We start from the raw sequence: 11,911 nt of genomic DNA, 5'->3' as shown, positions 1-11,911 counted from the left end.
ATGACCCTGTTGCCACAAGCTCCACCACCGGTTTCCTCATCTAAATGGGCTTATCAGTGGAGGGGGTGGGTGCTTGCCAAAATAAGCTTTCCATTCTGTCTCTGCCTGGTGCCATCCATTAAGAGGACAGTTGGACCACTATAACAGTTTAGGGGCTGTGGGAGGGAACAGGATGAGTGTTGACAAAGCACTGTCTGGCAACATTAGTTCTCTTACAGTTAAGCTTAATGGGACCACTGTAACGACCGTAATGATGAGTTGAGCGCCGTAATGAAACCAGGCACTTTCTGTGGAATGAATACAAAGGACTTCATAAATCTAAATGGCAACAACGGCTGGAGGCAATACGTTAAGACACAATGCAAGGCTTGTTATGTTATAATAAATAATGACGTGATACAGTTTTGATCACCACAGGGAAATTCTTTTATGCCTCTTCTCCTTCATAGGTCAGAGGTCAATCCCAGCTATAGAACAAGTGTTTAGCTCAAGGGCTCTTCAGTGTGGCTGATGTTGGCTGACAAAAATGTGTTTATGACCAGTAAGCTCAACTGAGACATCAGAGGAGCAGTATTATTAGCCAACAGTGGCTTATCACAGAAACACCAGAATTACAAAAAAAGGACATAATTAACATTTAGATTAGAAACTGTGACAACTTTTCCAGCAGGTTTCATTCCTAAATACTAATATCAGCATCTGCCAGGCTATAAAACTACCGCGCTGCCCATACCTTCCCCTAGCTCAACACCACTATAGCTGAGGACACAATTCAGCATATGCCCCTGGTGTTTTATCTGCAAGGACAATATGCTGCAGTGCAGTACAATACATAACCAGGTCTGCGGGGTTGTAGTGTTTTGTCTTCTCACCAGTACGGAGGAGGACTTTTGGAAGCGTTTCAGCAGATTTCTCTGCGCTAGGCTGAGTCGTTTGCCCCTGGCCTTCCTGCGCAGGACTCTCTGCACCCGTGCTGATGGACGCTGCTTTGGCCGCATCCGCAACCGGTGATTGCCAGGCTGCAGCCACTGATAACAGTACTGACATATCGAGGCGCTCTGCAGCAGACTGGAGTGCTTCGATGGTGCTGAGAAGAGGAGAGAGAAAGTCTGAACACTAAATGGCACAGCTACCTATTGATGTGGTTTTGGCTGGCATGGACCTAGTGTGTGTGTGTGTGTGTGTGTGTGTGTGTGTTTGATCCCACCAGGCAGTCTGCTACAGACAGCTGGCTGACTCAGTGTGTTTGGCTGAGGGTTTATTGAGGTTTATCAACCTTGACAAGCCGGTGACAAAGTCCTACTTACTACTGCGCTCAGCTCTTTGTGGCTATTACACTTTAGGGCATCACTGATGGAAACATGGAAATATGAAAATAGAGCAAAAATTGTCATTAACGTAAGATTCGTCAAGGATGTGCAGGTCTCTCAACTTACCTCTTTCTTTCACAGGCCGCTGCCTAGGGAAAAACACACAGGACCCAAGATCAGAAATTTTGAAGAGATACTTATACCAGATAAGAGTAAAATTAATCACTAACTGAGTTTAATACTAAAAACCATTAGTGCAAGTTAATTATGAAGTCAGTCTCCAATAATGACAGCCTCTTTTGAACAGATAAAGTTTTTGGTTCTCTAAAATCCTGAAGAAAAACATTTATAAGTGATTCAACATGCAGATTAATTATTTCAAAATGTCCTTCTCAATTTGCATTATAACAGCTCCTTTCACACCGGAACAATGTGGAGTGACAGGGAAAGGATATTCCACAGAGTTTTCTACTTAATTAATTTAGTGAAAAAAACTGGCAGTTAATAATTCTGTTAAAATAAAACCATGCAAATAAACTCATTACAAGATGGAAACACCACTTTGGAAAAAGAGTTTGTCTTTCCATTGAGCACACTGGAAAACAGGCAATCGGAAAATCAAACAGGTCTCTCCCAAACAATATAGGGCAACCCACACCCCCCACGAGGCTACCTCTGCGACCGCTAGGCTGCCTCTAACTTTGGAACGCCTGCAATGACATTTGTGAAAACATTTTAACTAAGCCGTGGCTAAATCCTGCTAAAATTAGCCCTGGGCATAAATCTATGAAGGGAAATTTACTGTCCAGCTGCACGTGTGGCGGGGAGAGGCAGGAACGCGGCTGGCTGTTTGTGGAGAGGAGGAGGGGGCGTGGGGTCAACTTTAATCTGGAGTTGACCCGCTGGCTGCTGCTGCGTCTGGCGGCAGCGGTTTGTTGACGCTCTCCACTTGCATTCTTAGCCGCCCCATATGTGTGTTGGTGCTTTATATTGCTGGATGACGCTGGATGCGGCGCAGGGTGGGGAGAGATTTGCAACATATCTGCCATCACTCATTCCACAGCCTGAGTCACTGTCCCTTGATCCCCCCCAATTTAATAATCAGTGACTGGATTAAACTGTCAGATTATATAGAAGCCCTGTCAGAAAGTACTGGAAATGAAGAGAAGTTGTTCCGGACAGCGTGGTGGAGTGTGACTCTGTGGAGGACAGACAATGACTCACAGGTCTTGAACAATACCCGAAAAACACTTTTGTTAGTTGCTGTGAAAGCCTTTTTTCATCATTCTTATGTCGTGTAAATGTCCTCTTCAGAAAGTTAGTAGGCTTTGAATTCAGTTTCTGAGGTGGCTGCTTCACTATTGATAATCAGTGATCGTTGGTGACCTTGACAAAGCTGACATAAACATCCTGACTACGTAAAATCTTCTTTATTACTTTGCAGAAGTAAAAAAGCAAATTCTCTGTCAAGGCTATAAATCAAGGTTGAACCCACTGTGATGTCACCAGTTGGTTTGTGGACTGCCGTCTTATAGCCTTGAGTTACATAGACATTATTATTGACATATAATAGATGAGCTGACAGATAATTGAATTTCCCCTTGGGGATGAATAAAGTTATTCTTATTCTTATTATGCTTTTTGGCCATCACCAGTTTTTTGGAGCCGGAATTGACTATATTTGGATGCGAGGGTGGAGCTCTGGAGGAGTGAGGGATGGATCTGACTGAGAACCCGAGGACACCATTGTGGTAGCGACTTGTCAATCATGAGATAGGCACACCCAAGTATACCCTGCTTTATCATCTATTTTACTCAAAAAGGAACCATAACTTGATGATGAAGACTTGAAACTAGCGATTGAGACCATCAACCCATTAGGAAAATGTTTACTGAGGCACTAAATAAAGTGAAAAGTAGGGTCATTTTCTCAGCTTCCTGTTGGCCACTAGAAAGAATGGATGCATATGGCACTTCTTTTTTGGCTTCACTTTTTAGCCCCAGAGGCTACATCCACAGTCTATGCTATGAACAGACCACTGATGACTCGAGTGTAGAGTAGCTGGATTCTTTGGGAATTTTGTTTTCCCACAGTCTCTCTTCCCGCTGCTCCCCTGATGAGCCAACTCTCAGAAATGGCACACCGCAAAGACCTCTTCCACTGCAGTAATCTTATTATCATACTTGTCATGCATCTCCTTTTAAGTGCACACTTAGTTGTGGTGATGAACACTGGAGATATGGGGCCTAAGAAGATATGGGGGGGAGTTGTGTTGGCTACAATGTAATTAGAGACAGAAGTGCTGGCTGAGGCAAAGTGCATCAAATGAAAAGCACTATGAACATTTTTATTGCTACCATCAGGGAAAACAGTGCAACTGCTGGCATAGTCTGAAAAACCCTCACTGATGCTTGTAAGTCATAGATATTTAGACACAACAGCCAGGCTCAGGTAGCGGTGTGGTCAGCGTCAATTAGTGAACACTCTAGATACTGTGTCCCTCTATCTACAGCAAAGACCAGCAGGGTTCCCATTTATCAGCAGGATGTGACAGAGCAAGAGGCCAGCAGGTGCCTCCCAGTCTAGAGCTCACTTGTACAGGCAGAGACGTCTGCTGGCTCCTGCTGAGAGGAGCCGTAAAACGAGAGATACAGTACGAGGAGAGATGAAAGCAAGTGGTTATATAAGGGGGGTGACGGCTAAGAGCTCTTCAAAGGTGCTGACAGTGGGGTGGAAGAATGTAGTGACCCAGTTTGATAAAAATCAAAATGACTGTGAATGAATGAGTGAATAAATAAATGATTTTAAAGGATTTAGGGCAAACGTCAGTTCATTTGAATTTCTGCTTTGATTTATAACAACATAGCTGCAAAACAAATGACATTCCCATCGTCATCAACTGTACTTTGTGTTTGATGCTAATTAGCTACAATTAACTCTCTAACGCATTAAACTCAGATTGTACACATTATAAACATTATACCTGCTAAGCATCGTCATTGAGTAGGGGTCAAGCGGATGAGAAATTAAGCTAACGTGGAAGTCCCAAAAACTGCAGTTCCTCCAATGGCCACTTGAGGCCGGCTCCAGAGGAGAGGCAAATCCTCATTGACCAACTTTACAACAGAAATAAACACGCTTGCAGCCTGGTACAAAGAACAGTTTTGGTCTATTTGGCTAATTTCAACATTCATGATAACTTTACGGAAGGTGAATTTTTATATAAATCACCCATTCACATTTTATTCAGGCTAGTTATATATAATTAAGGTCTAGCTGCTTGAGTGACAGGCTGTCTGTGTCACCACAGTCTATGAATCAGATCTACCCCTTGCTCCTTCACAGCTTCACCCTCTCGCCCAAATACAGTCACTTTTGGCACCAAAACAAGATGCCAAACTTTAGTCCACAAACCAGTGTGGGACATCATGGTGGCTACGAAGATTATTTTATACAATCAATGGCAGGGGAGCAAGAAAATATCTGTCCACTTTAGTATCTCTGCATTACGTTTTGTGATACTGTATTGATTTTCGAAAACACTGTATTAGTTTTTAACTGTTTACAACTTCATATTTTCTTGTTTTGTTTACCTAAAGAATACTGCGCAGACTTTTACTTTTTTCCAACTGATATAAACATATGATAATTCCTTTGCCCAGATTACTACGATGCTGGATGTTTCTGGGACTGAGATAAATACAAATACATATTCTACTCATGTGACTCTTTTTTATGCATATGGTGTTGTGTTCTTTATACTATATACAGTTTTCCTAAAATTACATTTAAAAATATATTAAATAAAATATATTTCCTTGCTTACGAGGGCTGTACCGAATGGTTTGAAGCTTCGAAACTTCATTAATAAGCTAAAATTCAATTCTAAATCAACATTTGAAAGCTGCCCTGCCTTTTTTTTTGTTTTGTTTTGTTTTCTTTGCATGTCCATTCTGTTTAAACCTGGTATTTCTGCACAGTTGCACACAGGGATAGACTCAGTGGAGCCCACAGTGGAAAGCAGACTTGTATGGTTACACACTGGAAATGAGATTTACCAGCACAGGCCCAAAGACTGGTCCTGCTGCGATGGATCAACCTCCGGTAAGCAGGTTAGGTAGCCGTGGTTTCCTCCCAGTTGGTGGTGTTTGTGGTGATAACGCAAAACAGCATGCTGTCCCTGTTAGCTAGTTAGCTCCCATGCAAAAAACAAGCCTGGTTGTACTAGCAGCAGATCCATAAAAGGTTTATTTAATTTTAAAGAACTACAATATATGGAATCATAACCCACGATTCATTATATGTAATGCATAGCCAGATTCTTGCCGCTATACAGCCCTAATTGTAAGCATGGAAGCAACGCTGTGCCGAAGCAAGTATGAGCTTCACTGATATATCAGAGCTCCAAAGCCATTTGCTGATATTTGATTATCACAGATATATCAGTATCAACAAAGACAAAATGCTGGTCTCTGGGAGGAGAAAAACAACATAATACCTGATGCAGAGCAAAAGCACTTGAGGCTATTTCAAAGCCAAGTCACTGTGACACTGTTTGTCCAGCAGACATCCTGCATATTTTGGTTATCAGAACACTCAGTGAGGTTCCGGTTACCACACACACAACCATGATTATGAACTTACTGGAAAACAGCTTCACTAGTCCGGCAACATGAGCCACAATAAAAGTGACGTCAGTTTGCATCCAAGGACAAAAACACACACATGAAACAGGTTGTCATGTTCACTAAATACGCTCCTAGAAATACACACACACAGACCACTAACAGTCGACTGACATAATTTAGTGAGAGCCTTTAGTAAAAGTCAACACTGTGACATTTTTGCTGAAACCAAAAACCACAAAAACACTTAAACCTAAGTGTAACCATGATGCAAACACACACTCACACAAGCACATTCAGTCATCATCAGCCTGACAGAAGGTGAAGACGGTGGCAGAAGGCGAGTAACACGATCTCCAACAAATACGTGTAGTAATGTGTATGAGTACACCCACGACACAAAACACTCCAGTGACGCATGACGAGAGCCATAACTGGAGAAAGCGAAGACACTGGAAACCCCCAAAGAACACTGCAAGACAGTTGTGGTTCATTAGGACTGAATACATCATCAATGCACACTGACCACCACATATGCCAGCTATTTGAGTGGATGCTGACAAAAACATTTTCATTTCCCTTCGGTTAAACGACCAAATGTTTCCAAGACCTCGATCTTAACAGTAATTCTTCTCCTGATATATATTGCATATTATCACTCTGGCTGAAGATCACATTTATTCGTCAATTAGCTCATCATACTTAAGAGTGAGTTTTGGCTGTGGCTGCTAATTGTGTCTTCTTTGCCAGGCTCTTTGGCATGAAACCAACCAGATCTTTCAACTAGTGGTCCAAACATTCAGGTTCGTGTCTTTTCTGCTTGACAGCCGGCGGTCATAGTGAAATGTGGTCAAAATGTTCCCTACAACCGCAGCTCATCATAGCCAGGGAATCTGTGGAACAGATCAGTGCATCAAAATAGCAGCGGGCTCGCACATCCGTAAAACGACCCGGACTTTGGGGTTTCACCATTAAAACCTCTGTTTTTGTTTCCATTCATGGTTGTGCCCACAGATTTCCTGGCTCAGGTGAAAGTGAAAACAAGCCGGAGGATACAGGGACATGGCTGGAACCCAATTCAAACACGAGCCACAAAAGTCTACACACACACTTTAAATGCATTAATACCCGTATAATCTGACAGAGAAAATCTGAGCGCACAGAATGAACACCTGTGAGCGTGCAGGGCTCACACACACAATCTATTTCTCTTTCTTTCAGGCATAAACACACACACATACACACCCAGACTAAGGCTTAAGAGGATTTCTCCTGAAATTACTTTCAGTTTCCACACAATAAGACAATCACCACTATGTGGGATACACCATCAAAGGAAATACTAATAATTAATAATAGCAACTAATAATTCCTATGTTGGCAGAGGCAACTAAACTGAGTCAGTGAGCTGTAAATAATGAAGCAATTTAGAAACTTGCATTAATTACTGTTGTACTTAATTGTAATACAGATAAATAAACCTGACGACCGGAGGCTAATTAGATAAAGACAGTTGAAGAAGACATAGAGGTTCTCTGTATGGGTCCTTTTGACAATCTTGCAGAAGATACAAGAGAAGAGGCGAGCTTTACCGACTGACTGTCTAGCTCTCCTATCCAATGATTAGAGGGATTGTCTTTGCTTGCGGCACTGTGTTTTCCTGGTATTGTTCTGCTTGTTAGCAAGGTGCTGTTGTGACCTCGCCTGTGAAATCTACTTCACTTTGCAAATGCATAAGGCTGAATTGACAGTCAAGTCAAGCTGTATGCGTCAGTTGACATAGCTCACACATGCTGCACGAATGCGACACCATTTTAGGGGAAAGAATCTGCATGTCTCCAGTTCAGACAACACAACATTCAAACTCCAAGGACAAGCTTTCTTCATTCCCCCAGGAATGCTGACTAACAAGACTTTAGAGATATTTACAATATTCTGCAAACAGCAACAACTAAGACAAGAAGAAGACACCTTCTGTCCTACATGGCCACTAAACCAGACCACTGACCCGAACCACCTTTGATTCTCAAGATCTCCAAGAGCCAGAGATGCAAAGACCAACTTTAATCCCGTTGAGAACTCTGATCTCCACTAAAACGTAGTTCGGGTTTTGTCCAAGGACAACTGAGGTAGTGTCTTAGTACTAAATGTGTATTGACTGATGTTTTCTTGTGCATGCATCTCCATCAATCAGAGGTCTAGTGTGTAGGATTTAGGGGCATCGATTGGAAGTTGTGTTTTTGTCACCTTAGAATGACCCATATATATCAACATACAGTGCTGGTCCTCTTACATGGAGTCTGCCATGTTGTTCTACAGTAGCCTAAGACCAACATGTCAAACACTGGCTCTAGATAGGGCTGTTCATGTTTTCACGTCGGCCACTGTAGTTCTCCTACACTCTTGGCACACAAGAGATTTTTCAGTTCTGCCATCTCACCACTAGATGCCACTAAAGCCTACAAACTGGACCTTTAACCTTGGAGGCCTATGCCCTTGCAAAATCATAATTAAGATTAATTACAAAGATAATTCTAACTTACCTCCTCTCTTGTGTGGCCCACAAGGAGGAATTTATCCTAATTATTATACATTTTCTAATATGAGTCATGCCGCTGGACAAATAATTTCATATTTGAGTCGTGCAAAGTGATAATTCATAATTCCCCTTAAAATCACACAACAATTCGAGTCCACAAATTCCTACGACCTGCACATGAGCAACCACCGGACACAACTAGCACGTGTAATACGAAGAGCCACTGAAGCTACACAAACAGTCATCCCTCACAATAAGAACAACAATTCACTGCTCAAACAAACAACAATATCTTGATAGTGTGTCATCACTTAAGGCACCAGCCAAATCTTACTCATAGGCTAAGTTGTCTTTTTTTTTTGGAGGTACAAACACAATGATAAACCAAACAGTGAATGCACATCAGTCACTGATGAGCTGTCAACAAGATGGATGTGACACATCCTCATATCGGCAAATTTACAAAAGGAGAGAAGCTATGAGCGTGACAAATAATCATATTCGAATTTAAAATGCACAGATATGCGGTAAGATGAGCAGCGTTGTAAACAACCACAGACAATTCTCTAACAAATGTATATATTCAGCCCTTTGAACAGAGGTTTTATGTTACGAGAACAATCACAGCAGAGTCATACCACCAAAGTTTACTGCTTATCACTCTTAAACTGGTAGACAGGTATTGTAAGGCACAATGTAGCAGCACCAGATATCAATGAAATCAGTTACAGATGCTTTCTAATACGGATAAAACTCTGATAACAGTTATTTTTATTTGTTTACACACCAGTAAAACAAGCCCTTAGTGCCGTTATGACCACAAGAAAAGCTGATTTTTTTGTCTCTAAGTCAAACCGGTCAATTTAATGTATAGACATTGCTGTAAAAGTATAGTACCTACAGAGGAACTGGAAAGCAACAGTAAAGGTGTGGTACAACTTCTCTAAAGATGGTGATGTAGCTGTCTGGAAATACTTGCAAAGCAAAGATAAGTCAGGGATCTAGCATTTTTTTAGAATCTGTTGACAGTGTATAATAATGTTGTACAATCTTTAATAAAGTTATATATTTAAGAAAGCAGCCTTCTAAGTACATTTTGCATGGTCATATTGGTGCAAACGTTAGTGCACAATCCACATAGGAAAGGTCCTCTTCCATTCTAGGTCAAATATTCAGTATATCGGCCACCATATCCGTAATCTGTGAATTTTCCCATCTATAATTGGAATCAGTTTCAAAGACCCCTTATTGATTGGGCACTAGTATATTTTAGATGTACGGGAATAAATCGATACAGAATAGTATCGCAATATTTTGCATGACAATACTGTATCAATACACAGACGCCAAGTATCGATTTTTTAAATGTAAATTATTAATATTGCAAATACACATTAAGCTTCTGGTAGTATACTAGAAAAGTAAAATCGATTACTTTTGCAGTCCACTAAAAACATATCACTGCTATAAAAATGACTGAAGTGAGTTGACAGACTGAAAACTTTTTCTTATTAGATAAAAACAGATGTTGCCAAAGTTTTCCTTTACAGATTTGCAGTTGAAAAACAGTAATAAATCGCAATATACGTTATCCCTCAATATATCGCAAAACATATAAAATTTGATTAACATTGTATCGTGACAATATCGTATCGGGGGGCTTCTAGTGATTCACACCCTATACACCGATGAGCCAAAACATTAAAACCACTGCTGGGTGAAGTGAATACAGTTGATCGTCTTACAGTGCAATGTTCTGCTGGGAAACCTTGGGTCCTGGCATTCATGTGAATGCTACTTGACACGCTCCACCCACCCGAACACCTTTGAAGACAAAATAAACCCTCTCATGGCAAAGGCACTTATCGATGGCAGTGCCCCTTCAGCAGGACAATGCACCCTGCCACACCACAGAAACTGCTCAGGGATGACCCGAGGAAAAGGACAAATAGCTCAAGGGATCAACCTGATTGAACATTTGAGGGATGTGCTGGTACCCCAGAGGTACCCCCAATCCACGGTGGGTCCTCCTTAGACCGTATTTGGCTCTGACCTGTCAAGGCATGGACACAGGACCTCTGGGTGGTGTTCTATAGTGTTTGGCACCAGGGCGTTAGTTCCAGATCTTTTGAGTCCTGTCGGTTGTAAGGTGGGGTATTAGCACGTCCCACAGATGTTTGATCAGATTGGGATTTGGGGAATTTGGAGGCCAGGTTGATGCCTTGAGCTCTTTGTCCTCCACGTTCCTTGGACCATTCCTGAGCAGTTTTTGTGGTGTAGTATGGGGGCCACAGCTACTGGGGAATGCCGTAACCATAATGGGGGGTACTTGGTCTGCACTGGTGTTTAAGTGGGTGGAGCATGTCAGGTGGCGTCCATGTGAATGTCAGAACCCAAGGTTTCCCCACAAAACATTGCATTGTAACAGGATGATCAATGTTGTTCACTTCACCTGTCAGTGGTTTTAATGTTTTGGCTGACTGTTGTATATGGACTGAAAATTACTGACTAGGCCTGTAACAGCTGTGCTTTGCTCTACTGTGTGTCACAGGAGACATGTTCTAAGTAAAGCAGCCATTATTTTTCAGTGGCACTTTGTACTATCAGCTACAGAATGAATTTAAATAATGTATTTTTCATTTGGACTATCTGAAGCATTTAGACACCACTGTGGCACAAACTAATGTCAGAAAATAAAGATTTCAGTGTGATGTCACCACCATCAGTCCATAAACACAGCTATCATCACGCTGGCAGGAAGTCAACGGCTAACACTGGTCGAGCTGTTCCACCTAGCGCCGCCATGTTGCTATTACAACAATACAGCACAGACAGTGAGGACTCAGCTGTTAGTCACATTCATATAGCGTTTTAAACAAAGTTTCTTACATTAAGAACCGTGATAGCTCCGGGCATTTTTCTTTATACAGCACGGACGCGTTAAACAGAAAGCTGGCTGTTCGTTCCTCAAGAGTCTTCATTTCCACACGGCACTGCTGCGGCTCGTGAAGAACTGGAGCTCCACGGAAACACCGCGTTTAAACTTCTTCCGGAAACGTTAAAGTGGCTAACGGGGTGGAAATGGAGGTTAAAAGACGTTCACACACACATTATTAAAGCTGTGGCGGTTGATAAATGTTGTAAAGGTGTTAAATTAAATCTAGAAAAAGCTGAGAGGTCGCTGAGTAACTGAAAATGCACGTTGCGTCGCAAGACTCTGACGTAGCTCGCGGTGCATTGTGGGAGTTTGAGTAAATCAGAGGCATACTGCGGTGCGACTGTATTGTGTGGTAGTTTACTGGTATTACTGTGACAGATCATTCTCATCCACTTACTGGTTAGTCCTTAAAATATAATCTCAACTTTAATAGGTTTTTTTTAAATTAACAATAAAATAATAGATAAAAAATGCTTTACTTTGCATAATCTGATTTAA

The 11,911-nt window shown here is 41.7% G+C and overlaps 1 protein-coding gene across 1 annotated transcript in view; it reads right to left on the bottom strand.

Annotated features, from left to right (window-relative positions):
• Positions 1-11,698, bottom strand: part of c22h18orf21 (chromosome 22 C18orf21 homolog) — a 30,371-nt gene extending 18,673 nt beyond the window's left edge. The window contains exons 1-3 of the mRNA XM_050033839.1: positions 11,365-11,698; positions 1,437-1,459; positions 873-1,087 (exon numbers count right to left, since the gene is read on the bottom strand). Coding sequence (XP_049889796.1) covers positions 873-1,087; positions 1,437-1,459; positions 11,365-11,456 — 330 coding nt within the window. The 5' untranslated portion in view covers positions 11,457-11,698. The remainder of the gene's footprint in view (positions 1-872; positions 1,088-1,436; positions 1,460-11,364) is intronic.
• Between the last annotated feature and the right edge of the window lie 213 nt (positions 11,699-11,911).

Source organism: Epinephelus moara, chromosome 22 (assembly GCF_006386435.1).
Source record: "Epinephelus moara isolate mb chromosome 22, YSFRI_EMoa_1.0, whole genome shotgun sequence".
Lineage (NCBI taxonomy): Eukaryota > Metazoa > Chordata > Actinopteri > Perciformes > Serranidae > Epinephelus > Epinephelus moara.
Note: the sequence above shows the minus strand (reverse complement) of the source record. Positions and strands in the feature narration are given on the sequence as shown.